The 24142-nt window shown below is 65.1% G+C and overlaps 5 protein-coding genes across 18 annotated transcripts; 3 read left to right on the forward strand and 2 right to left on the reverse strand.

Annotated features, from left to right (window-relative positions):
• Nucleotides 1-940: 940 nt before the first annotated feature.
• Nucleotides 941-6228, reverse strand: FKBP8 (FKBP prolyl isomerase 8). 3 transcript variants are annotated; one of them, XM_084498881.1, is made up of 9 exons: nt 6054-6228; nt 4697-5002; nt 4410-4579; nt 4199-4287; nt 3826-4043; nt 3576-3748; nt 3397-3474; nt 1790-1927; nt 941-1573 (listed from the first exon to the last, which is right to left on the reverse strand). In XM_084498881.1, exons 2-9 carry the CDS (start codon nt 4986-4988, stop codon nt 1487-1489), a joined length of 1245 nt encoding a protein of 414 aa, XP_084355007.1. In that variant the 5' UTR covers nt 4989-5002; nt 6054-6228; the 3' UTR covers nt 941-1486. The 3 variants fall into 3 exon arrangements, with proteins under 3 accessions (XP_084355007.1, XP_084355009.1, XP_084355008.1); XM_084498883.1 differs by having other exon boundaries at nt 6025-6223; XM_084498882.1 differs by lacking the exon at nt 6054-6228 and adding an exon at nt 5823-5882.
• KXD1 (KxDL motif containing 1) lies at nt 5962-8044 on the forward strand. 2 transcript variants are annotated; one of them, XM_084498892.1, is made up of 5 exons: nt 5962-6093; nt 6515-6670; nt 6788-6940; nt 7172-7218; nt 7585-8044. In XM_084498892.1, exons 2-5 carry the CDS (start codon nt 6576-6578, stop codon nt 7818-7820), a joined length of 531 nt encoding a protein of 176 aa, XP_084355018.1. In that variant the 5' UTR covers nt 5962-6093; nt 6515-6575; the 3' UTR covers nt 7821-8044. The 2 variants fall into 2 exon arrangements, with proteins under 2 accessions (XP_084355018.1, XP_084355019.1); XM_084498893.1 differs by having other exon boundaries at nt 5996-6093; nt 6491-6670.
• Nucleotides 8045-9009: 965 nt separating this feature from the next.
• On the forward strand, nt 9010-10145 carry UBA52 (ubiquitin A-52 residue ribosomal protein fusion product 1). The gene is made up of 5 exons (XM_084498909.1): nt 9010-9072; nt 9319-9443; nt 9542-9628; nt 9747-9849; nt 9988-10145. Exons 2-5 carry the CDS (start codon nt 9341-9343, stop codon nt 10079-10081), a joined length of 387 nt encoding a protein of 128 aa, XP_084355035.1. The 5' UTR covers nt 9010-9072; nt 9319-9340; the 3' UTR covers nt 10082-10145.
• A 98-nt stretch (nt 10146-10243) lies between these two features.
• Nucleotides 10244-13118, forward strand: REX1BD (required for excision 1-B domain containing). Of its 10 annotated transcripts, none has more exons than XM_084498901.1 (5): nt 10244-10343; nt 10734-10816; nt 11781-11985; nt 12063-12193; nt 12529-13118. In XM_084498901.1, exons 1-5 carry the CDS (start codon nt 10341-10343, stop codon nt 12599-12601), a joined length of 495 nt encoding a protein of 164 aa, XP_084355027.1. In that variant the 5' UTR covers nt 10244-10340; the 3' UTR covers nt 12602-13118. The 10 variants fall into 10 exon arrangements, with proteins under 10 accessions (XP_084355027.1, XP_084355031.1, XP_084355029.1 ...); XM_084498905.1 differs by having other exon boundaries at nt 12063-12189; XM_084498903.1 differs by having other exon boundaries at nt 12063-12169.
• A 153-nt stretch (nt 13119-13271) lies between these two features.
• CRLF1 (cytokine receptor like factor 1) lies at nt 13272-20762 on the reverse strand. 2 transcript variants are annotated; one of them, XM_084498897.1, is made up of 8 exons: nt 20595-20762; nt 16601-16879; nt 15814-15943; nt 15127-15296; nt 14829-14986; nt 14545-14713; nt 14085-14263; nt 13272-13913 (listed from the first exon to the last, which is right to left on the reverse strand). In XM_084498897.1, exons 1-8 carry the CDS (start codon nt 20659-20661, stop codon nt 13890-13892), a joined length of 1176 nt encoding a protein of 391 aa, XP_084355023.1. In that variant the 5' UTR covers nt 20662-20762; the 3' UTR covers nt 13272-13889. The 2 variants fall into 2 exon arrangements, with proteins under 2 accessions (XP_084355023.1, XP_084355024.1); XM_084498898.1 differs by having other exon boundaries at nt 14081-14263.
• Nucleotides 20763-24142: the final 3380 nt, after the last annotated feature.

Genomic DNA, 24142 nt, shown 5'->3' on the forward strand with positions numbered 1-24142 from the left:
GGTGATTGGTCGCGGGATGGCCGAGGAGGGGATGGTGATTGGGTGGAGGGAGGGGGGGATGTAAATGAGGGCCGCGGGGGATGCTGGGGGGGGTGGGTTTGGGGTGGGCAGAGGGGGGTGGAGGGGCGGTGGGGAAGGGGGCTCCGTGCTGCGGGCTGGGGGTGCAGGGCCCGGGGGACTGCTCCTCGGCTTCAGTCTCGGGGAATGGGGGCAGGCCGAGGGCTCAGGGCCCGGGGGGGCTCCGGGATCGGGGCCTTCCCCAGGGGACAGGGGACACAGCCTGTCTCCAGGGGACATGGCCTCCCCCCAAAGGCCAGGGTCTCACCCCAAGGAATAGGGGACGCGGCCTCTCCCCTAGGGGACACGGCCTCTTCCCAAGGGATGGGGCTTCCCCCAAGGAGTAGGGGACGTGGCATCCCCTAAGGGACAGGGCCTCACCCAAAGGGCAGGGAACACAGCCTCCCTCCAAGGGACAGGGGACACAGCCACCCCACAAGGGACACGGCCTCCCCCCAAAGGGGTAGGGGACACAGCCTCTTCCCAGTGGACAGGGCCTCACCCAAGGGACAGTGAAAACAGCTTCCCTCTGGGGTCAGGGGACATGGCCCCAAGGGGACAGGACACAGCCTCCCCCAGGGGACAGGATCTCCCCCAGGGGACCAGGAACATGGCCTCCATTAAGGGGGAGGGGACACAGCCTTCCCCCAAAGGCCAGGGGTATCCCCAAAGGACAAGGGACAGGGGACACGGCCTCCCCCCGTGGCAGCCTGCACCCCCCGAGCCGTCTCTGCGGGGTTTTCACACCGACCATAAACCCGCTGCCCTCCCTGAGCCCCCCATCAATCACACAAACCCCACAGCCCCCTCCTCCCCCCTGACACCCCCGAAATCCCCTCTGCGCCCCCATTCCCAGCCCCTGTGGGGAAGGAGGAGCCCCGGCTGTGCAGGAGTTGTCCTTTATTTGGGGGTTCACAGTCGGTTCGGGGGCAGCAGCGCCTTCCACCCCTGCGAGCGGAGCTGGAACCCGAGGATGGGGGGGCCCAGGGCTGGAGAGAGCTGCGGGGTGAAGCAGGGAGGGGTGGGGGACACCCCCACGGCTCCGGCCCTACAAGACCGGCCGGGATACGAGGGCTCCAGCGCTTCCCTCTCCGTGTCCGTGGTGTCCCTGGGGTTCTTTGGCTTCCTTTGGGCATTGCACGCTCCGGGGAAGTGCCGAGGGAGGGGGGGAAAAAAATCTCATTGCATGTGCCCCGGGCACGTCCCCACCTTATCCCTTGGTGCTGCTTTCCCTTCAGCAGCCTCTTCCCTGCCCCACGGCAGCGCCTCGTCCTCCCCGGGTGGAGCTGTGGGGCCGTGGGGTCCGGGACCTGAGGCTCCGGCCCCGTAGGATCGTTACGGGGCTGCTGGGTGACGCTGGGGAGGGGATTTGGGGCCGGGGGAAAAAAAAAAAAAAACAAAAAACAAACGTGTCCAGGAGCTGCTGTCCTCAGTTCCTCGCCGCGATGACCACGGACAGGGCCACGCCGCCCAGTGCGATGGCTGTCGCCCCGAAGAGCCACTTCCAGGGGATGGACTGCAAAGGGGACGGGGACAGCGTGGTGGGGACGGGGACAGCGTGGTGGGGACGGGGACAGCATGGTGGGAACCAGCAGCCCCGATAACGCGGCCCCAAAAAGGCCGAGAGCTGCGTTTGCTCCCCCCAACCCCGTTCCCTGTGCTCTCCACCTCCTGGGTGACCCCAAAGCTTTGCTGTGTCCCCCCCCGTGGGGACGCCAGCGCCGCCCCTTACCCAGGGCAGTTTGTCTTTGCACTTGACTGGGGCGCTGCCGGCGCTGGGGTTGCCGAGCATCTTCCTGTACATCTCCGTCTCCACCGTCTTCTGGTCCGCGTGCTTCTTCACCAGCTTGGAGAGCTCGGCGTGGATGGTCTGGGGGGAAAAAAAAACACAGCACGGGGACGATCAGCACCGAGGGGCAGGGATCGGGGTCCCGGCAGCTCCGTGCAGCAGCTCCGAGGGCCTGATCCTGCCTCCTGTCCCCCTGATCCTGCCCCGTTCCCCTACACTGAGCACCACTCACGGTTCTCCGCCTGCTCGAGAGCCACAGCTCCTTCACTGCCCATCCAGAGCCACGTTTTGGGGCTGCAAATTCCCCTTTTCCTCCCCAAACCTGGCTCTGAGCGCGTCGCCATCCCTCACGGTCACCCACCAGAGCTGCCCCTGGCTGGCAGCAGTGAGCGGAGCCCAGGGCTGAGGGCAGGCAGCAGGAAAAGGATTTTCCCCTATAATTGAGGCAGAAAAGGTTCTCCCTCAGGGAGACCCAGCGTCCGACGGCTCCGGGTCCTGCTCCCTTTATGGCATCAGGAGGCCGAGGCTGGCCCCGAGCCCGCGGTGGCAGCAAGGATGCGGCGGTGGCTCCGGTGCCACGGCCGTGCTGTGCCCTCTGCTGGGGACACGGCGCTCCGGGAGGCTCCAGCACCTCCCTGAAACACCGGGGCCAGCCCAAGGGGATCACCAAGGGGCCCAGGCACCACCAGAGCTCGCGGGTTTGGTGCGGGACCAACGCCAGCACCTCCTCCCATCCCTAAAGGGTTTGGAGAGCCGAGCTCTGTGCTGGTTGTGAGTTTTTTTTAACCAGGTTTCCTCATCCGAGGGGCAGGTGGAGCTTCTCAAGTGCTTCTCGAGGCTGTTTTTTCACCCAGCACCACTCGCTCGCCTCTCCCAGGCCGCCCACCTTGCCCTCAGCACCACGGGACGGTCCGAAACCCTCTTATCCCACCCCACAAGGGCTCTCAGACCACCAGACCCCGGGAGTGCTGCGAGGCCGCCGAGCTCCCCATCCTCCCCACGACCTCCAGGCAGCGAGGAACGCGGGGTGAGCTGTGATATTCCGCTGAAAAAAACTCAAGGAAGAGGTGGAAAAACCCCAAAAAGCCCAGGCGGGAGCGCAGCTCCTGCTGGGGCCACTTCCTGAGGCTGGCACAGGCGGCTGATTTCCCCGAGGCTCCAGCAGCTGATCATTAACTGGCAGGAAATTCCTGACCCGCAGATCGCCCTGGCCTGTGCTCCCGAATGAGGTCTGGGTGGTGTTTTTTTTTTTTTTTGGGGGGGGACCGCCCCAGTGAATCATGCTTGGGGCTGCTGAGCGAGCTGGCAGGGACCTGGAGCTGTCTCCCTGGCACGGAGCTCTGCTACCAGCCGGACCAAAGGGCAGCGAGGAGCCCAGATAAGGCACCCAGCAGCTCAGCACCGGGTGCTGGCACGTGGGGCCTCACCCCAAAGCTACCCCAACCCCGCTCAGGGGCGGCTGGTGACGTTTTGGTGACGTTTGTGGGGTCTCAGTGCGGTGCAGAGGACCCCATTCGTGAGGATGGAGTCCTGGGGGACGCTCGGCTTACCTTGTTTGAAGGCTCCAGCTTCAGAGCTGCTTTTAGGATGGGGATGGCCTCCCTGTACTCGCCCTGCTGGGCCAGGACCTGGATGGAAACGGGGCAGGGATCGAGCGGGGACGGCTCAGGAGCGTCCCTTGTCCCAAAAGGAGGGATGGCAGCGCCTCACCTCGCCTTCAGCACCTCACCTTCCCTTTTCGGAAGAGCGCCTTGATGTTCCCCGGCTGGTGCTCCAGCACCAGGTTACAGGACTTGAGGGCTGCCTCGTAGTGGTCCAGTTTGAGCTGCGAGGCCGCCAGGTTGTTGAGGCATTTCACCTTCACCTCCAGCAGCTCGGCCTCCTCGTCCGGGCTGAAATCAACTGCGGAGACCCCGGAGGTGAGCTGCAGGGGAGGGGAGGCGATGCCGGGAGCCCCCCCCAATCAACCCCGTGGCTACCTTTGGAGCTGGAGCCGATGACCTTGAGGGCGATGTCGTAGGAGTTGATGGCCAGCACGTAGTCTGCCTGCTGGTAGTAGAAGTTGCCCCGCTCCCGTTTGCGGTTGGCCAGCGCCACCTTCTCCTTCCCGCTCAGCAGCTCCAGGTCGGGGCCGTCCCGAGCCTCCAGCAGCTCCACCTCCAGCGTCAGGGAGGCGTTGGGTGGGATGTCCGGGCTCCTGCGTGTGGAAAGGGCACGAAGACGCGCTCAGCTCTGCCTGCCTGCTGCCCCGAGGGGAAATTAGAGCCCCAGGAGCGAGGGCTGTCCCGGGGGGGGGGCCGTCACAGCACTTTTTGGGGCCTCCCTGTCCCGTTTTTCGCCCTCCCCGCTCACCTGCCGTGCGAGCCGTAGCAATACTTGGCATCCGACACGATTAAAGCCGTTTCTCCCAACTCCAGCAGCTGCACGCAGAGATCCAGAGCCTGCAGGGGGGGAAAAACATTGCAGAAAGATGTTTGCTGCAGCAGAGCTGCTCCTGCTCCTCCCGGACACGCCGCCAGCCCCCGCGTTCCCCTATCCCGGGGCCGCCTTCCCCCAGCCCCACCTGCAAAACGTCGCAGTCCCCCAGGGTGAAGGCGAGCCCGGGGTCCTCCTCCACCACGCTGCCGTCCTCCAGCGCTGCCCGCAGGCGGACGGTCACCTCCTGGCCCTTGCGGGGGCGGCTCTCCGCCCCCCGGCCCGGCACCAGCGTCTTCTTCTTGAGCAAGCCGTTCCCTGCCCCGGGAGGAGAAACCAAACCGGAGGCGTTTTAGGGCCGGGAGGGGAAGGGCAAAAAGCCCTCGCCCGCCTCCGCGGTGAGCTCCCGGTGCCTGCCGCCCTCCTGCTGCTTACCCAAGACGTCCAGCCATTCCTGGGGGGGTTCGGGGGTCTCCCCCGGGTCTTGCTCCGGGCACCGGGAGTCCTCCGGTGGCTCCGGTGGCGGCGGGGCCCGTGCCCGCCCCACGTCCTCCAGCGGTGGCAGCTCGCTCAGGTCGTCCTCGTCCTCCTCCAGCACCTCAAAGTCCTCGGTGCTGTCCGACTGAGCGGGAGCTGGGTCCGGGTCCGGGTCCGGGCAGGACGGGGCCGTGTCGGTGCCCACCGGGACCGGGCAGCCGGTGCTCGCCTCCTCCTCGCTGGATGCCATGGCGGCGCAGCGACCTGTGGGGGGAACGGTGGTTACCGGGAGGGGAGCAGAGGCACACACGGAGCCGGGAGCTGCTCGGACCCGGGGCCTCCCGGTGGGGGATGACAGAGCCGGGCCGGGCTGTGGGGGGGGCAGACCGGGGGTGTCCCGGTTCTGGACGCAGTCGCCCAGCCCCGTTCCCAATCTCCGGTCACCGGCTCTGGCCCCAACTCCAGGCCTGGCCCCGCTCCCTGGCCCTGACCCCGATCCCGGTCCCAATCTCTGGTTACCGGCTCCGGTCCCCGGGCCCCGTCCTTGACCCTGGCCCCAGTCCCCATCTCAGGCCCCGGTCCTGTCCCCGCTCCCTGGCCCTGACCCCGGTCCCGGGTCCGGTCACCGGCTCCTGCCCCGGTTCCCGACCCCAGTCCGGTCCCCGGTCCTTGTCCCTAACTTGGGCCCCGGCCCCCGGTCACCGGTTCGGGCCCTGACCCTGGTTATGGGTCCCCGACCCCTGTCCTGTCCCCGGCCCCAGCCCCGGCCCCGGTCCCGGTCCCAATCTCCGGTTACCGGCTCCGGTCCCGGTCCCCGTCCCTGAACCCGGTCCCGGTCCTCGGCCCTGGTCCCCTGTCCCTGACCCCTTTACTGTCCTGTCCCCGGTACCGCACCCCCGGTCCCCAGCCCCGGTCCCGGCCCCAATCTTCGGTTACCGGCTCCGGTCCCGGTCCCCGAGCCCAGTCCGGTTCCCGGTCCCCGGCCCTGAACCCGGTCCCGGTCCCCGGCTCCGGCCCCGGTCCTGTCCCGGGTCCCTGACCCTGATCCCGGTCCCGGTCCCGTCCCCGCCCCCCCCCCCCTCACCGTGCGTCCCCGCGGGGTCTCCCCCTAGCAACGGCCGCCGCGCGCCCCCCGCCGCTCCCACCCCCCGCCCCCTCCTCCGGCCCCGCCCCCGCTCTCCCATTGGCCCTCCGCCGCCCGCCCCGCTCACGCCATTGGGTGGCGCCAACGCCCGTCAGCGCCGCGGGGGCGGGGAAGGCGCCGCCTTAAAGGGGCCGCAGCGCACGTTCGGCTCCCCCCGGGGGGGGGGCTCACCGGGAAGCCGCCGCCGCCGCCGCTCAAAGCCCCGGTACCGGTGAGCGCTCGGGGTGAGGAGGGAGCCGCCGAGGGATCCCCGCAGCCCCTCAGCCCCTGCAGGGCCGCTCCATGGCCTAGGCCGGGACCCGGGGGGATCCGCGCCCGTGAGGGCCGGTACCGGGATCCGGTACCGGGAGGGGGGGGGGGGGGGGGCGGTGGCGTCACTTCCGGCTTTGCGCCGTGACGCGCGCGCACGGCGCCGCCGCGGGGTCGCGCTCGCCGTGACCCCGCACCCCGGAAGCGAGGCGCGGCCACCGCCGGGGCCGGGAAGGGGAGGGGGGGGCCGGTACCGGGCGTGGGGGGAGGGGAGGGGCTGCAGGGGGGGGTCCCGGTGCCCGGTTCCCGGTCCCTGGTCCCGGTCCGGGTCCTGATCCTGATCCCAATCCCGATCCCAGTCCTAATCCCGGTGCCGCTCCCAGCCCCGGTGCTGTTCCCGTTCCCGGTCCCGTTCCCGGTGCCGTTCCCGCAGGCGGCTCCGTGATGGAGCCCACGGCCTCCCGGGTGTTCTGCGGCCGGGTGCTGGGCATGGTGAACGCCGAGGACGTCAACGCCATCATCCTGGCCCAGAAGAACATGTGAGTACCGGGGGGGAGGGGAGGAGGAGAGGAGAGGGCTGTGGGACCCCCACCCGGTGGCTCCCGGTGGTCCCGGGCACCCGTCAGGGCTTCCCCTGATTCCCCGCTCCCCGCCAGGCTGGACCGTTTCGAGAAGACCAACGAGATGCTGCTCAACTTCAACAACCTGTCGAGCCTGCGCATGCAGCAGATGAGCGAGCGCTTCGCGCACCACACCAGGACGCTGGTGGAGATGAAGAAGGACCTGGACAGCATCTTCCGCAGGATCCGGTAGGCACCGGGACCCCCCCACGGCTCCCCCGGCCCCGGGAATCGGCCCCGGGGATCGCTGTGGGTTGAGGGGATCCAGTGTGGGTGGTGTCATGGTGTGGTGGGGCTGGACCCCAGAGCTGGGGGCTCGGGGAGTGGAAATAACAGAGGGGAACGGGGTGAAGGGGGCTGAATGTGGGAATAATTTGTAGGGTTTGGTGTGAACTTGGCTCTCTCCTCCTCTTCCCGCAGGACGCTGAAAGGGAAGCTGGCCAAGCAGTACCCGGAGGCTTTCAGCAGTGAGTGGGCACTTCTGCCGTGCTCCCCCTCGGCTCCGTGCCCCCGGGAGGGATCCCTCTGCTAAGAACATTTGGGGCTGGTTGTGGAAATCGGGGCTGCCCCACGGAGCTGACAAGACCAGCAGGCGCGTGGCAGCGCCCGGCTGCTGCAGTGAGAGTCCAGGGAGCTGCTTTGTAGCATTACATGTCCCTGTAAGAAGTCCCAAAGCCATACATGGCTGCTCAGTTAAGTGGTGTCGCTTTCCTTTGGATTGCTGGCAAAATGTTGAATTAAAAAAGAGGAAATTCTCTGTAGGAGCACCTCTCAAACCTGTCTTTTTCGGGCGGCTCAAGCGGCCCAACTAACGCCTGCCCCTTCACTTTCAGACATCCACGAATCCCCCATTCTGGAAGACGACGACGACTTCGACCCCGTTCCCAAAAGCACCACGACCACCATCGCTACCTCGGAGCAGAGCACGGAGTCCTGCGACACCAGCCCCGACATCATCTCCCCCACCATGAGCCAGGAGTTCGAGGATCTCTCGCAAGGCCACTACGATTTCCCGGCCGTGAACGGACAGAGTCTAACAGACGAGGACACTGCCAACGGCCTGGACTAGGCGCACGGCCCCGCGGGGCCCCCAGAACTATTCTCGTATTTATATCCCCGTGTTCCTGCGGGCGTTTATTTCGGGCAGAGGGAAGCGATGGCCAAGCGAAGAAAGCTCAGGAGGACGGATCCCCTGCTGACGGGTCCCCTTCTGCCTCCAGGCCGCCGCTGTAGCATAAACCCCACGCCGTGATATGGGCAGATCAGTAAAAAAAAAAAAAAAAAAAAAAAAAAGGGTTTAAACACCTCCTGTCCCTCCTCGTTTGTGTGCTCAGGAAAGCAGCGGCACCTGGCCTTTGGTTTGCACAGAAGAACCAGTCTGGGACCTGTTTTTATTTATTTATCTATGTATTTATGTATTTATTTATTTACTTATTTATTATTTAAGGAACTTAAACAACATTTTAGGTCCTCCCCTAGGAAGAGCCCCTGGTGTGGCCGCCCCCTGGGACCTGCTTTTATTTATTTATTTATTTCTATTTTTATTTATTGTATTTTTATTTATTTTTGTTCATTCTTATCTATATTTATCGATTTGTATATATATATTTTATTTATTTAAGGAACTTAAACAAAAAGTTTAGCCCCCCTCACCCCCAGGAGGAGCCCCTGGTGCGCGGCAGCCCCGGGGCACGTTCTTATTTATTTATTTTTCATTTATTTAAGAAACTTAGTAAAAAGTTTAGGCTCCCCTCGCAGGAGAAGCCCCCAGATGGGCTGCTCCTGGGACCTACTTTTATTTTTAATTATTATTTTTATTTATTTAATGAACTTTAAAAGTTTAGCGCCCCCCCCCCCCCGGAGGATCCCCGGTGCAGCTGCCCCTGGGACCTGCTTTTACTTATTTATTTAAATGCTATTTATTTATTTTTTTTATTTTATTTATTTTATTCATTTATTTTTATTTATTTAAGCAACTTAAACAAAAACTTCAGGCCACCCTGTGGCCGCCCCTCGGCTCCCAGCCGTGCCCGGGACCGCGGGAACCCCCCTGGGGGCTGCTTCTCGGGGGGCTGCCGCTGCCCCCTGGGCTCCTGGAGCTGCGGGAGGGCGGCGGGGACCGGGGGGGGGACCGGGGGGGGCCGGGGCCGTGCTCAGGGACCGGGCCCCGGGCCCAAGAACCGGGGCCGCGGCCGCCCTGAGGCAGCTCCGCACTGCGCCTGCGCGCACGGTGGGGGGGGGGGGGGGGGGGGCACCGGTTGTGACGTAGCGGCGGGCGGCTTCCGGTTCCGCTCTCTCTCTCTTGTCGGCGGCGAGGCGCGGTGCGGGCGGGCTGCGGGGCCTGAGGGGGGTGGGGCGGCGGCACCGGGGGGCACCGGGGGTCGGGGACGGGCCCTGAGGGGCGCGGATGGGGCCCAAGGGACGTGGGATGGGGCCCGGGGCGGGTCCTGAGGGTCGTGGGTTGAGGCCCGGGGGTTGGGGGAGCGGGGCCGGTACCGGGGGTTGGGCCTCGGCCTAGGGCGGGCGGCGGTGACGCGGCTTCAACCCCCATCCCCTCCCCCCCCCAGACACCCCCCCCCCGGTGCCAAGATGCAGATCTTCGTGAAGACGCTGACGGGCAAAACCATCACCCTGGAGGTGGAGCCCAACGACACGATCGAGAACGTCAAAGCCAAGATCCAGGACAAGGAAGGTACCGGCGGCACCCGGCCCTGCCCCCTCCCCGTTACCCTCCCCCTCCCTCCCCCCGTTACCCGGTGCTAACGGCTTCCCCCCCCCATCTCTTTTCAGGGATCCCCCCCGACCAGCAGCGGCTGATCTTCGCGGGCAAGCAGCTGGAGGATGGCCGCACGCTCGCCGACTACAACATCCAGAAAGGTGCCTGTGGTGGAGGAGCCCTGCACTCGGATTCGGGCCCCCCGGGGGGGCTCTGGGTGGTCCCCCAGTGGTCCCCAGCACCCCCCCCGGTGCCCGCTGATGTTTGTTTCTCTTCCAGAGTCCACCCTGCACCTGGTGCTGCGCCTGCGCGGGGGCATCATCGAGCCCTCCCTGCGGCAGCTCGCCCAGAAGTACAACTGCGACAAAATGATCTGCCGCAAGTACGGCCCCGGCCCCCCTAAAACCCCCCGCATCACTCGGGGCTCTCCCCACGCTTTGTCCCTTTCCCTAAAAACCATTTTCCAGCCCTTTTTCCTCTCACGTGCCCCTCGCTGACGTTTCTCTGCTCCCTTTTCCAGGTGCTACGCTCGCCTCCATCCTCGCGCTGTCAACTGCCGCAAGAAGAAGTGCGGCCACACCAACAACCTGCGCCCCAAGAAGAAGGTCAAGTAGAGCCCTTGGGGCTCGGCCCCGCGCGGCCACGGCGCCGTCCCAATAAAATCTCTCAGCGTTCGCACCCTGTCCTGTTGTTTTTTTGCCCCGAAATGCGGTGGTTTTGTGTAAAAAGGGGACTGGAGCTGGGAGTTGGGGGGGGTGGTGATGCCGGGCGGTGCCTGCAGGTGGCGGCGGTGCCGCGCTGCGCCGCGCTCCGCCTCCGGTCCTACCGGGCCTGCGCCCTCCGCCGCCGCCGAGCAGGGCCCGGGACCGGGCCATGGTGAGCGGGACGGGGCCGTAACGGGATGGGACCGAGAACGGGACCGGGAGCGGTTCCCCGAGGGGTTGGGAGGGTCCTGGGGTAACTGGGACCGGGCCGTGTGGCTTGGGGGGGGGGGCGGGTTCCGCCGTGCCTGCGGTGGCTCCCGGTACCGATCCCCGGTCCCGTGCTCCCGGTGCCGGTGCTGATACCCGGTCCCGTGCTCCGTGCGCGCTTACGGACCGGGATCGCGCTCGGTTCTGCCCCACCAGAACCGGGCACGGAGGTCCCCGGGGGGCGCCTCGGTGCTCCGGTACCGGAGCCGTGCGTTGGGGTCGTTAATGGGGAGGGAGCGGGCACCGGGCCGGTGCCCCACGTCCCCGCCGCCCCCTTTTTTCCCGCTCTCCCCAGACCGACGAGGCGGTGCGGGCGCTGCTGCAGCGCTTCTACGCCCTGCAGGGAGAGCGCGTGGAGGCGTACCGGCTGCTGGAGGAGTGAGTAATGGGAACGGGGAACGGGAACGGGGAACGGGAACGGGGCCCTCGCAGCGGTGGTGAAGCCCTAATGGGATGGATCCCGCAGCCCTAATGAGATGAAATCCCCTGGATCTATGGGGATGGATTCCACAGCCCTATTGGGATGGAATCCCCCAGCCCTATCGGGATAAATCCCTCAGTCCTAACGGGGTGGAATCCCCCTGCCCTATTAGGATGGAAGCTCCCAGCCCTAATGGGACAAATCCCCCAGCCCTAACGGGACAGAAGCCCCCAACCCTATTGGGATAAATCCCTCAGTCCTATCAGGATGGAATCCCCTAGTCCTATTGGGATGGATCTCCAAGACATAATGGAATGGAATTCCCCAGCCCTAATGGGATGGATCCCCCAGCCCTATCAGGATGGAATCCCCTGGCCCTATGGGGATGGATTTCCCAGCCTTAAAGGGATGGAATCCCCCAGACCTATTGGGATGGAATTCCCAGCCCTATCAGGATAAATCCCTCGGTCCTAATGGGGTGGAATCCCCCAGCCCTAATGGGATGGAAGCCCCCAACCCTATGGGGATAAATCTCCCAGCCTTAATGGGGTGGAATCCCCCAGCCCCATCGGGATAAATCCCTCAGTCCTAATGGGGTGGATTCCCCCAGCCCCATCAGACTGCAGTCCCCCCTCCCTATTTCTGCACCCCCATGGGATCAAGCTGCCGGGGCTGCTGACGAGCTCCAGCTGGCAGGGGACGCCCGCCCCGGACACCTGCATCCCATTTTCGCAGCAGCCGGGGGATGGATGATTTATTCCGGGGGAGCGAAAGGGATCCCTCCAACCCCAAAACCAAAACACGACCCCCTGCGGGGGGCTGCACCGCGACACGGGGAACACCAAGGGCACCCGCGTGGCTCACATTGCGCCCTATTAACCTTTTATTTTATTTTTTTTTTTCCTTTGATTTCCCATTCAGAGGCCACCGGGCGTACCTGAGCAGCGCCCCCCGCTACGACTTCCCGCGCTACCGGCAGCTGGTGCACGAGCTGACCCTGGCCTTCAGCAGCATCTCCCGCGAGGTCCTGCAGCTCCAGGGACGGCTACGGGACCAGCACGGCCGCCCCGAGCTGGCCCAGCACCTCGCCCGCCTCCAGGAACGGGAGCAGGAGAAGCTGCAGCTGGTGAGTGCACGGGGTTGGGGTGGGGGGCACGCACCACACAGGACCTCCCCCCCCCCCCACACACACACACACCCCAGGGGGGTTTTCTCAGCCCCTCTCCGTGTCCCCGCCGCAGACGGCGCAGCTCCAGCTGGCGCGGCAGCGGGTGCAGGACGAGCCCGGCGTGGACGCCCACCAGCAGGAGGTGCGGGAGCTCAAGCACAAGTAGGTGGGCACGAAGGGGGGGCGCAGCACCCACCGGCATCCCCCCTACCCCAATTTTGGGGACGGGGACCCCCCTCCCCGAGCCGGCATCCTCGGGGGAGCCCCCCTGCTGGCCTTTTCCTCGGCTCCTTCCCTCCAGCGGGGCCGAGGGGGGCCCAGATGGTGCCTTCAAAAGCTCTCTTGTTTGGAGCCCTGCGGATTGTTTAGCGATGCCGCGCGGCCGCGGTCTCGTCAGCCTCCCCGGGCTTGAGTGTTTCATAAACAGCGCGGGGAACGCGAGGCGGCCCAGATAATACGCTCCATATGGGCTTTATTTATAGTTTCCATCCGCTCTCGTAGGCTAATTAAAACCATTGAGGCAATCAGCGAAATTCTCCAGGACCTCAAGTACGATTCGGAAGAAGCCGAGTGATGGGCGGCCCCGTGGGAACGGCTGCAGGGGCCGGGCAGCGCGGCTCTGCCCGCGCCAGGGGGGCCCCGCTCGCCCCCTGCGCCCCCCACGACACCCCCGTGAGGGGGGCACCTTGGCTCCGGGCTCTTTTTGTGGGTGCAGAGCCCCTCCTGGGGGTCCCCCCCAGATCCTGAGCGTGGCTGCGGGGTCGGGTGCTGGTGCTGCTCCCGCTCTCCGCTGGCTGCAGCGGGGCTGTGAACCCAGGAAAACCACAACCCACGGCCCCAAAAAGGGGATCCCACGGCCCCAAGGGGATCCCACGGCCCCCAGGACACCTCACCCCGAGCCCCACGGTGCTGTGGGTCCCCGTGGGGTCGGGTGCTGCCGTTGCTGCAAGCTGGAATCCCACACCTCTGGGATGGGAGCTGCCCCCCCAGCGTTTCTCCGCACCCCACAGCGACTGTGAGCAGGCTCCGGGCACGGGGACAGCACCCATTTTTATGGTCACCCCCCAATAAAAGCAGCTCTTTGGAACTGGCTTGAGGTTTGTGGTCTAAAGGGCCCTGAACGTCACCACCCTTCAGCTCGGCCCCCCTGGGACATGGGGACGTTGGCACCGCGGCCCCTCGGCTGCCCGCTGCGTCCCCGTCCCCCCCCCGTGCTGCCGCTGCCCCACTGACGCAGGCCCCCGTGGGGTTTGAGAGGTTTATTGGCATTAAGCTTAAATCTGTTCCTAATTGTCTGAAATGTAACCAAAATAAGGCTGGCTTGAATCAAAAATTAGAGCAGGCACTGAGCAAACCCCAGCAGCCTCAAAACCAGCCCGCGGGGCGCTCTGGGGACAGGACGGACCCCCCCCCGTGCGCTCGCACGCGGCCCCGTGGGCACCCGCAGCCCCTCCCCGCCCCGGGGAATAACCCCCAAAAACTACAGCCCCGGGGGGGGGGAGCTGCACCCACCGGGGGGGGTGGGGATCCCCCCTTTCATCCCCCCTGCTGCTCCGGCTGGCGCTTACGGAACAAAAGCCCCGAGCCCCCCCGTGCTGGGGGGGGTCCCCTCGGTGCCGTGGGGCGCGGGAGGACGCGGGGGGCTCCGCGGGGGGCCAGCCCCAGCCCGCACCCCCCGGATCGCCCCCTGCGGCCCCCCCTTGCAGCGGGGTGCGGGGCTGCTGCTGCTGCTGCTCCTCGTCCCGGCTGCCTTCTTGCCCCCCCCCGGCGCAGCGCGGCGACGGGGACGGGGCGGGCGAGGGTGACCCCGGGCGGGCGCCGGGCGCCCCGTGCCCTGCTGCCGGCGCTCGGCCCCGCGGGGGCTACAACTTATCGCCGGGTAGAACCTGCGGAGAGAGCAGAGCCCGGCTTCGAGGCCACCCCCGGGGAGAGGGAGAGGCTGCGGGGTGTGGGGACCCCCCCCCCCCCCCCCCTTTCCTCCCCCACATCCCTCCGATTCCCCTCCCCGTGCCGGAGGGAGGGAGGGAGAAAAGAAGTGCGAAAGGCTCCTTACCTACCTGGTTGCGTGTTTTGTGCGATTTCTGCAGCCACACGCGCCACTGGTCGTAGAGCTTGATGCTGAGGTTGGAGCAGCCGTAGGCGTGCTTCTTCACCCACCCGAAAAACTGCTTCAGCTCCCGCCGCAGCGTCGTGTTCTGCTCGCCGCCCTTGGGGTCGCAGCCCCCCGCCGCCCGCTCTGCGGGGACACCGAGGGGACGGGGGTCAGGGCCGCCGCCATGGAAGGGGGGGGGGAAAGAGGGGGACGCCCCCATGAACAGGGGGGACTTGAGGTAGGGAAACGAGCGGCTTTCTGGCTCCCTGCTGGGAAATCAGAGCTCCGAGTTGGCTCCTTCGCAAGAAATCCAGGTGCTGGGCACGCAGCAGCCAATGCGCACGGCCAAGGGCGCACGCGGGGATGGGGAGGGGGAGAGCAGGGGAGGGGGCTCGGGGAGCTGCAGGGGGGTTCGGGGAGCTCACCGCTGCGCGGGGTGGAGGCGGCCGTGGGGTTGCTCCAGTCGCTCCAGATGCCGGCCTTCTTGGAGCCGTAGATGCCGAAGGGGTTGCAGCGCACCTGGACGAAGTAGACGGTGCCGGGGCGGAGGCCGGCCAGGCGGCACGAGGTCTGGTTGCCCACGTCGTCCACGACCTTTGGGGGGGGGACACAGCAAGCGAGAGGCTCGGCCCCGTGCGCCCCCCTCCCCCCCCGACCCCTGGAGAAGGGTGGACGCCACCCCGGGGACGCCACCCGGTCCCCGTCCCACCTTCCACTCCGAGCTGTCCTCCACGCGGTACTGGATCTGGTACTTGGCTTGGAAGAGGAAATCCTTGAGGGCGGGCGGCGAGCTCCAGCGCACGCTCAGCTGGTCCTCCAGGTCGCCCACCCGGCTGACGTGCACGTCGGCCGGCGGGTCCGTGGTCACTGCGGGGACAGCGGCACGGCCGAGGGGTGAAGGAGACGCCCGCGGGTGCCCGTTTGGGGGAAAAATCCTAATTCCATTAGGGGCGATTCCGCTCGCCCATCGCCCTCCCCGGAGCCCCCCCCCCGGTGCCGGCGCTCACCCACGTCGAGGATGTCCAGCATGACGACGTCGGACACGGCCACCCCCAGCCTGTTGGACGCCTCCACCCAGATCTCGTAGGGCGTGAAGAGGGCCAGGTCCTTGGGGATGTGGCAGGAGTAGGGCCCGGCCGTGTGGTACTCCTGGCACGTGTTGTCGCGGCCGTACCACCTGCGGGCGGGCCGTGAGTCCCCGGTACCGGGCACGGGGGTGGTGATGCCGGTGGGGGCCCCCGGTGTGGTTTTTTTTTCCACCCCCCTCCCCTCACACCTGCCTGCCCGGAGGAATTGGCAGCGCGGAGCCGGGGCTGTGCCTCGTTTATTTGCCATTTAACACCGGCCACCGAGGTGTTGGGTTACCGGCCCCAACGCTCACGGGTCCCCCCTCCCCGTCCCGGCACCAGGTGAAGCGTGGAGGGGGTCCCTGCCCCATATCCCCCCTCCCACTCAAACCCCAAATAATCCCAGGGAGGGGATTTCACCTTCGCCTCCTCCCCAGCACGTACGGAGCGTGGCGCCCTGCCAGCACCCAAGGACGGTGCCTGGGGTGGGTAAAACGGGGACCCCCCCCCCCAACCCAATCCCACCCAGCACCACCAGGTGGGAGCCACAGAGCTCCCCTCTGCGTAAACCCCCAAATCCCAGAGTCACGTCTGGAATAAGAGGAATCAACCCGGTGGCACGGGTACCTGAGCTTGTACTTGAGCGTGTAGTTAGTGTGCAGGAAGGTTTCCCCTTCGGTGCCCGGGGCCCACTTGCAGGTGAGGTCCTTCATGTTCTTGGACCAGCAGGAGATGTTGACTGGTTTTTCTGGGGGCACTGGAAGAGGACAAAAAGGACGGAGGGGGATGAAGCAGCTCCGTGAGCGGCACAAGCACCGGCGCTCGGGTCCCAGCAGCACCAAACCAGCCCCCGCAACGCGTGCCCACGAGGACGGTGCCACCGGGACGGCCGCTGCCAGCCCCCAAAGCCACCGGTGAGCGAAGCAGCGAGCCGGTCCAGCCCCTGCTCGAGGGGCTGCAGCTGCCTGCGCCAGGCTCCGGAGCTGTTTTCTTTCGGGAACAGCAACCAAAGGAAAAAAAAAAAAAATAGAAGCTCTGTTCCCAGTTAAGCCTCTGTATTCTTAGGACGTAAAATCATCCTTAAAATAGCCCGAGATAAAATCTTATGATTATTGATTCGGACAACTGTAATTTCACCGAGGGTTGCCAGAGCAGCCTTTCTGCTGCGAGCTCCGCCGAGCCGCAGCGGGTCCGGGAGCGAGCAGCAAAGCCCCGAGAGTGCAGGGAGGTGAAAACGCAGAGAGGGGCACATGGGCGGCGGCAAACACCGGCTCTGGCGTGCCGTAGCAAGAAATATTTTTTTTTATCAAATTCATCCCGCTGAAACGTTTCCAGGGGAGCCGAGCTGCTCCCCGCCCTGCCCCGCGGCAAAGTGCCCCTGGGTGCCGCGCACCCCGCAGCCGCGCCAACGTACGTCCGACATAAAGGCAGGATCCGGCCAGGATGCCGCCGTCGCGGCTGTGGCACACCAGGTTGTCCCCCGACTGCTGCTTGGAGCCGTTGAGGCGGGCGAGGGCCACGCTGAGCGTGGTGGGGCCGAGGGCGGCGTAGGAGGCGGCGGGCAGGCGCCGGCCGTTCAGGGTCCAGTACAGGTCCTCGGCGCGCAGGTGGAAGTCGGCGCTGACCGTGCAGGTGGCGGTCAGCGAGGAGCCGATCAGCAAGGTGGGGTCTTGGGGGGAAATCACTGCAGGGTCTGCAGCCAAAAAATAATAATAATAAAAAAAATGAAGTGGCTGGAGGGAAAAAAAATAATAGAATATATAGCGCAGCCCTCAGCAGCATGGGAGGTGCTCAGTTTGGGTGCACGCCCTGCGAGCTCGGAGAGCACCAGCCCCGTTTGGGGTGCTGCGTTCATCGCTCCGTGCAGGTTTTTTTGGGGAAATGATGTGTTTTTCCAGGGCTGGCTCGTGGCTTTTTAAATTTTTTAACGATTTCAACAGCAAAGACGGAAAGTTTGGGGGTTTTCTCCAGCGTTATTTTTTTTTTTTTAAGGCTCGTTTCAGAGCCTGCCGGCTGCCAGCTCCCCTCCGCGGGGCCGAGGGCCGGTGCGCGCGCCCCGGCGCTGACCACCCGCCTAATCCGAACCATGTGCCGCCGGCGCTGCCAAAAGCCATCACTCGCACCTCGCCGCAGGGTCCCTGCGCGCGGGGGCCCCGGGCTCCCCGTGAGGGTGGTCTGGGCTTTGGGGGGGGAAGGATGAGAACCCTCATCCTGCTGTATTTTTTTTTGTTGTTGTTTTTTTTTGTTTTGTTTTGTTTTGGGGGGGAGCTCCCCAGTTCTGTTTTTTTCCTGGAGAGGAGCGAAGCCACGCAGCGACGGGTTTATTTGCACAGAGCAGGAGGTTACGTGCGAAGGCGAGTGCGTGGAGGGGGGGGGGGGGGGGAAAAACGAAGCAGCGGGGGCGATGCTCCCCACCCGGCCGGCAGCAGCACACGTGGGGCTGTCGGAGCCCGCGCGTGCCAGGCTAATTAATATCACCAATTACCTCCCGGAAAGCGCCTCGACCTCCTCGCCCCTCCGACCTCGGGGCCCCTCTCGGCTTTCAGCAGCCGCCAGCAGGTTGGCCGCGGCCGCTCGCTCCGCCGCGATTAACGCTCCGCGACCCTCATTTCCCCGGAGAGCTCCTAATTAGCAGCTCCCGGCGCTGCGGAGGGGACAGACGGGGCTTGGGATGGGGGCGAAAGCAGCGGGACCCCGCAGGCTCTGGGTGCTTTGCACCCGCTTTGCGCCCTCCCCATGCGCCCACCCTGCCCCGTGCCAGCCCGTCCCCGTGGCATCCGGCTCCGTCCTCCAACGGGGCCCCCCAAAAAGCGTCAGGGCTCTGCGAGCAGCCCTTCCCACCCGGCACCGGCTCCTCCACGAGACGAGCCCGCAGGCGAACGCTCGAGACGGCGCTGCTGGAGCACCGCAGCTCCACCGCTTCCAGCCCCAATTCCTGCAAATCTTCACCCAAACGGCACCAGAAATGCGCCCGAGCGCTGCGCGCCACCCGGCCTCTCCACAGCACCTCCGAGCAGCAGCGTGTGCAGGGGCCAATTCCCTTTTTTTTTTTTAAAAAAAAAAGCTTTTTTTTTTTTCCCCTCTCCGGTGACGACCATGTGTTTTAAAAGGGAAAAGTGTGAAGTTTTCAGATCGCAGAGGAAAGGGCCGGGGAGACGCAGGCGGCGGGAGGAATGTGCGAGCCGCGGCAGCGGGAATACCTGCGCGGGGTTTTATTGCTTTCCTACTTTAAAAAAAAAATGCTGATCAGGTGCTAAGTAATGCTATAAAGTAAAACCACATTTCCAAGGTGTCGGGAACGTTTACGCTTTTCTTCCGAAGGGCCGGATTTCATTTTATTTTTCTATTGGCGTTTTAAGGGGCTGGGAAAGGAAAGGAAAACCCTCCGATAAGTGCTCAAGATCCCACAGTTAAAAAAGATTTATTAAGACCCACGGAGATTTCAAGAAAAATCGTAATTGCCCCGAAGAACAAAAGGAAATTTGGGCAGCCCTGAATTCTGCAGAAAAATAGATTTCAAGCTGCTCCGAGGCTCCAGCAGCGGGGTCTGCGGGCGGACACGGCTACGGCAAGCTTCGTCCCTCCTCTGCGCTCCCCTTTCCCCTTCTCCTCCTGCCCGCTGGCATTTCTCGTGCCCATCCCTCAGCTCGAGGAGGGATGAAAAAAAAGCCCAGGCATTCCAGCGAGCGCGACCGAGCTGAACCGAGGGGAAACATTCGCTCTCTAAAAGGAGATTTGGCTCCGCTTGCACCCGGCTCCTCCGAGGGTGCCGCGGGGCGAGCGCTCGCGCAGGTCGGATGCTCCGGACCCAACCAGAGAAAAAGTGAGGGTCGGGAAGTGGGAAGCCACTGGGGGCACCCCCTCCATGGGTGCAAGCAAAATTCAGGAATTACACGGACCCAAAGAGCTCCCGGCACTGCTGGAGCCGCCAAAATGCCCCCGGAGAGGTTAACCCCCCGGGAACGGCCCCACGGCGGGCACTGCTCCACCCGAAACCCACCTCCACGGGGAGCCTCTCCCTATGGCCTCCGAGGGGATTTTCTTTCCCCCTTCAAGCCCTTTCCTCCCCCCGGCAGCCTCGTTTCGCTTCCTTGCCCCAGCTGCTTCTGCGATCCCAACCCCAATTATTGCTCTTTGATACTTTCCCGTTAATGACTTGCACGGGTCGGGGGGGGGGGGAGGGAAAACGCATCTCCCGTGGGGTGGGAGCCACCGAGCAGCCGCTTCTCCTGGCCGGGACCCACGGGGAAAACGTGGCCTCGAGAGATTCCCATCACCGGGAGGAAGCCAAACTTCCTGGGCTGGCTTCGGCCGGGCCGGAGGAGAAGCAATCGGGCGGCTGCGGGACGGGACGAGGCTCCCTTCGTGTCCACGGCCCCGTGGGGACCCCTCCTGCGCCCACCGGGACCCCGATGGCACCGGGCTGAGAGCGCCCAGAGCTCAGCACACAGGTGGCACCTCCACGCCTGGCCCCCCCATTCCTCTCCCAGATTCCCCCCCCCCCCTTTCCCTTTTATTTTAGGGGATTCGTTGTTCTCCGCAGGGGTGGGTGCTCCCTATTGTTCCGGATGGGGGTTAAGGGGGGATTCATTGTTCTCCGGGACGGGAGGGGGCTCATTGTTCTCCATAGGGGGGGAAAAAGGGGTCCCTATTGTTCTCCGCGGGAGGTTCTTGGTGGTTTTTTGGGGGGGGGGGGTCATTGCTCCGGGGATGGGGGGGGGGGGTCGTTGCTGGCCGTGTGAGGAAGGGGTTCGCTATTGTTCTCGGGATGGAGGAGGGGGGGGGGTTGCCATTGTCCTGGGTGGGGAAGCGGAGCCGCATTGTTCTCCAGGAGGGGGGGGGAGAGGAGGCTGAGACCCCTCCCGGGGCAAGGGGGGGCTTTTCTCCACGGGGAGCGGGGCAGTTTACAGCCCCCAGGGCACGAAGGGGGGGTCCCTGCTGCTCTTGGGATGGGGGAACACAAAAGGGTTTCTCTATTGTTCTCCGTGGGGGAGAGGGAGGGGGGAGCGAGCGCCCTCCGGGGAAGGGGCTCCCTGCTGCTTGCCGGGGGGGGGCTCATTAACCACCACGGCCGGCGGGTGGGGAGGGGGGGACAGGAAAGGGGATCCCCATTGCCCCCTATCCAAGGGGCCCCACAGCCCCAAAACGCCCCCAGGGCTCCACATCTCGGGGGGGGCACCGGCACCCCCCGCACCGCAATGAATGAGAAACCGGGACGGGGGGGGGGGGTGAGGAAGAAGCAGGGCTCCCACCACCACCACCAGCCCCCACCGGGGGGGGGAAATCCCTCTCCCCATCCCCAAATCCCCGACGGGCCCCGGCTCCCCGGCTCCCACCCCGGCTTCCCCAAACCCCGGTGCTGGCCCCCCCCATTATATTTTTAGGGGACCCCCACCCCCGGGACTCACAGGCGAGGGGTTCGGCGTGGAGGAGGCGCAGGCAAAGCGGCAACAACAGCGGCAGAAGCGGCGGCATGGCCGGTCCCGGTCCCGGTGCCCGTCGGTGCCCGGGGCTGCGGGAGCGCACCCGGCACGTCCGGGGAAGTCCCGAGCAAGTCTGAGCAGCCCCCGCTCTGCCAAAACCCTAAATGCCGCCCTCGCCCCGCCCAGCCCGGCCCGGGACCGCCCCCGGGGGGGTAGAAAACCCCCCCCTCGGGGGAGGGGGTCCGGGGTTGTGCTCCGGTACCGGCCGTTTGCTCGCGTTTTTCTCCTCCCTCCCGCCCCTACCCAAAGCATCTCCGTCTCCGGTGCGTCCCGGGCGCCCCCCCCGGGGGATCTCGGCGAGGGGATGCTGAGCCCGGTGCCCCGTTGTCTTCCCCGGGGAGGTGAGGGAGAGCCGGCCCCTTCCCCCGGGTGACTCATGCGCTGCCTTCCCGGCCACTCCCGGGCCCCCGGGGCCGCTCCCGGCCGCGCTCGGCGCTGCGCACCCGGCCCCCGCCGCCCCCGCGGGGCCGCCCCTCGATGGGGAGGGGGGGGGTTGGGGAAAGGGGAGGGGGGGGGGAGCCCCCTCCTCACCCCCTCCCCCAACTGGAGATGGGGTCTCGCGGATGGGTTCTGGGTTTTTGGGGTGGAAATCCGTGTGGTTTTCCCCAAAATGCCGTGTTTTTGTTTTTGTTTTTTTTTTTTTTTCCATCGAAGGTGATAGTGTTGGTTTTTTTTTTCCCCTGAAATAATAAAAAAAATGGGGAAAATGCCCCCAAGCTGCCGTCGGGGCTAGGCTCCGTTTGGCCCCAGGAGGCAGCAAGGAGTTAATGGTGGGTGCGGGTGGCAGTGCCACGGGTGACACCCCCCACTCGTGGGTGCCGGCTCCTGTCCCCCCCTGTCCAGGACTCGATGGCACCGAGAGCCCTCGGCCAGCAGGTCCTGGTGACAGCAAGGCCACTGTCCCCACGTCCCCATGGCCAGGCTGGGTGCCCAGAGAGCACCCCCATGCTGTGGGGGGTGTCTGGGCTGTATCCTCACCCCCCTGTCCCCCTCAGGAGGAGGGGACGCAGGAGGGACCCCGTGGCCCCGAGCCCTGAGGTTGGGATGGGGACGGGAGCCTGGAGCCCACGGGGTGACACCACACGGGGACAGGGGTGACACCACGTGGGGACAGGGACGATGCTGCAAGGGAATGGGTGCAGAGGTGGTGGGCACCCTCCGAAGGGACTGCACAGAATTAAAAAAAATAATAATAATAAAAAGAAGAGAGCCCAAACAATGCCTTTTCCCATCGTCCTGTTTTTTTGGAAGCTTCTGAACTGTTTTTGTTGAAATTTCCCAAAAATGTCAGCCGCAGGGAGACACCCAGCATGGGAAACTTCGCAGTCTGGCAGCGGCAGCCCCGGCCGCCGTGGGGGTCTTGACCCGAGCGTGGCCTCGTGGGGTCCCCGTGGGTATCGGGGGGGGGACAGCGGTGTCAGGAGGGGTCCCCGCTGGTGGCACCCTTGGGACTCGTGTCCCCGTGTCCCTTCTGGTGTCATTCACCCTCCCCAACCCCCAGCTCGGACCCGATGGCTTAACGGGGCGTGGGATGGGGACAGGGCAGGAGGGCACGGACCCCAAATCCGGGCAGCTTCGGGGCGGTGGCACCCGGTGCTGGGCCGGGGGCAGGATCCGGCCGTCGGCGGGGAGCAGCCGGAGATGACAGAGGAGCTCGGCCGCCTTCTGAGTCAGTGCGGCCGTCGGAAAACAGATGTGGTGAGCGCTGCCCTTTGACAGTGACCTTTAAAGCGCTGAGTCCGCGGCCGCCGCGTCCTGCCCACGAGCCGCCGCACGCGCTGCCATCGGCCGGGGAGGGCAGGATTTGGCCCGGCCGCCTGCTCCCCCCCCCCCCAGCCCAAGGTGGTCCCAAGGGGCCTGGAGCGGTCAGGACCCCCCCCCCCTTGCTCTTTTTACCCCCCTCGCAGCACTGGAGCTCCCTTCCCAGGGCCTCTCTGCCTTATTTTGGCACCCTCGTGGCGCGGGGCAGGATGCGGCCGTGGGGCCCAGAGCTCCTCGCTCTGCCCGGCGGGATGCAGAGGGACAGAGCCAGGAGCCCGGCGGTGTCCCCAAAACGGGGCTGAGCACCCCGGGGGACGGATCCTGCTCCCTTCCCACCCCAGCTGGCACCCTGGGGCCGAGGCGCTGGCACCTTCCCCCTGCCACCCTCTTGCCAGCGCCGCGTCGCGTGGCACCGGGGCCGGGCCCGGCACTTCTACCCCGAATTAATCCAATTACTTGATTTCCCAGCCAGAGCTCGCTCCATAAAGTCCTTGGACAACGATAGCATCTGGCTCGAGGGCCAGGGTGTAAAAAACAAACAACGAAAAAAAAAAAAAAAAAAGAAAAAAAAAAAAAGCAGAGAAAAAGCCCGAGGAAAGGCGCAGCGGAGCTGTCTGACTGCCTGCATCCTTTTAAAGTGACCTGTGGGAAAAATAAAGAGGCTAGAAATGCAAAGAATCCAGCAGTCAGAGTTTTCTTTCTATTCCTCTCTGCAACATTTCCACATTCGTGGGTAATTTATAACCCGCTTAACCCCTTCCGTGCCGCCCCCCCCTTCCCTCCCCGAGCGCAGCCCCTCGCCCGCCGGGCGGCCGCACCTTGCCGGCTCTGTTTGCTTTGGGAAGCACAAAAATCCCCGCCGCCGCCTTGCTGTTTGCTGGAAAAGGGGGAAAAAAAATCCCACTTATATCAAGCGGGTGCTCGAGTGCCGGGGCCGGTGCCGGGGTGCAGGGCTCGGGGTGGCCGCGGTGGCACCGGGGTGGCCGCGGTGGTGGCAGGAGCCCGGGTGGCCCCAAAAATGAGATGTAGGGGCAGCGGTGCTGCAGGCATGGAGAGCTTCTGGAGAGGGCTGGGAGGAGGGAGGGCCAGGAATTACCCGGCGGTAAATATTTGCCAACTGGGATATTGTGGCCTGGGAAGGTTTTTTTTATTATTATTATTATTATTATTAAACGTGAGCGAATCGAGGGCCAGGAGCGCGGGCTGGGGCCAGGCATCTTGCAGGCAGGTGCGAGCCTTTCCCACGGGCTGCTCTGCCAGCGCTCTCTCCCAGCGCTCCCAGTGCTCCCAGTGCTGCCAGAGATGCTCTGCCATCGGGTTTTGTGTCCCCCCCCCCCCCCAGGTCAGGGCAGCGGCTCTGCCCCCCCTGCAGCACCGTGCCGTGATTTACGGTGGCAGCCCCCAGTCTGCCCCATTTTCTTCGCCATTCATCACCGGGGCCAGACGTGAGGCCGTGGGGCTGGGGGGGGTCTAGGAGGGGGTCGGGGGGAGCGGAGCCAACCCCACAGCCCCCCCCTGAGCCCCTCCAGAGCACGTTTCCCCCCTGCCCTGCTTTGATTAACGAGATGAATAAGCTGGCGGAGCGCAGCGGGGCGAGGAGAGGAGCCAGGGGCAGCGATGCTCGAGGGGATCCAGCCCCCCCCAGCCCAGCGGGAGCCCCCCCCTTCCCCGGGCTGGGGTCCTGCCATGTGTTCCCCATTAGGGCTGGAGGT

The sequence above is a fragment of the Aythya ferina genome (genome assembly GCF_964211825.1).
Source record: "Aythya ferina genome assembly, chromosome: 26".
Taxonomy (NCBI): Eukaryota; Metazoa; Chordata; class Aves; order Anseriformes; family Anatidae; genus Aythya; species Aythya ferina.

What these genes read in the sequence shown, in the direction of transcription:
- UBA52 (XM_084498909.1), top strand. Translation starts at nt 9,341, where the DNA reads ATGCAGATCTTCGTGAAGACGCTGACGGGCAAAACCATCACCCTGGAG. An exon ending in CAAGATCCAGGACAAGGAAG is followed by an intron (nt 9,444 to 9,541) that starts GTACCGGCGGCA and finishes ATCTCTTTTCAG; the next exon opens with GGATCCCCCCCGACCAGCAG. An exon ending in GACAAAATGATCTGCCGCAA is followed by an intron (nt 9,850 to 9,987) that starts GTACGGCCCCGG and finishes TCCCTTTTCCAG; the next exon opens with GTGCTACGCTCGCCTCCATC.
- FKBP8 (XM_084498881.1), bottom strand. Translation starts at nt 4,988, where the DNA reads ATGGCATCCAGCGAGGAGGAGGCGAGCACCGGCTGCCCGGTCCCGGTG. An exon ending in GGAATGGCTGGACGTCTTGG is followed by an intron (nt 4,580 to 4,696) that starts GTAAGCAGCAGG and finishes CTCCCGGGGCAG; the next exon opens with GGAACGGCTTGCTCAAGAAG. An exon ending in GCAAAGACAAACTGCCCTGG is followed by an intron (nt 1,574 to 1,789) that starts GTAAGGGGCGGC and finishes TCCCCTTTGCAG; the next exon opens with TCCATCCCCTGGAAGTGGCT.
- KXD1 (XM_084498892.1), top strand. Translation starts at nt 6,576, where the DNA reads ATGGAGCCCACGGCCTCCCGGGTGTTCTGCGGCCGGGTGCTGGGCATG. An exon ending in ATCCTGGCCCAGAAGAACAT is followed by an intron (nt 6,671 to 6,787) that starts GTGAGTACCGGG and finishes GCTCCCCGCCAG; the next exon opens with GCTGGACCGTTTCGAGAAGA. An exon ending in AGCATCTTCCGCAGGATCCG is followed by an intron (nt 6,941 to 7,171) that starts GTAGGCACCGGG and finishes CTCTTCCCGCAG; the next exon opens with GACGCTGAAAGGGAAGCTGG.
- CRLF1 (XM_084498897.1), bottom strand. Translation starts at nt 20,661, where the DNA reads ATGCCGCCGCTTCTGCCGCTGTTGTTGCCGCTTTGCCTGCGCCTCCTC. An exon ending in ATCCTGCCTTTATGTCGGAC is followed by an intron (nt 15,944 to 16,600) that starts GTACGTTGGCGC and finishes GTCCTCTTCCAG; the next exon opens with TGCCCCCAGAAAAACCAGTC. An exon ending in GCTGGACATCCTCGACGTGG is followed by an intron (nt 14,987 to 15,126) that starts GTGAGCGCCGGC and finishes CTGTCCCCGCAG; the next exon opens with TGACCACGGACCCGCCGGCC.
- REX1BD (XM_084498899.1), top strand. An exon ending in GCGTACCGGCTGCTGGAGGA is followed by an intron (nt 10,817 to 11,780) that starts GTGAGTAATGGG and finishes TTTCCCATTCAG; the next exon opens with AGGCCACCGGGCGTACCTGA. An exon ending in AGCAGGAGAAGCTGCAGCTG is followed by an intron (nt 11,986 to 12,100) that starts GTGAGTGCACGG and finishes TCCCCGCCGCAG; the next exon opens with ACGGCGCAGCTCCAGCTGGC.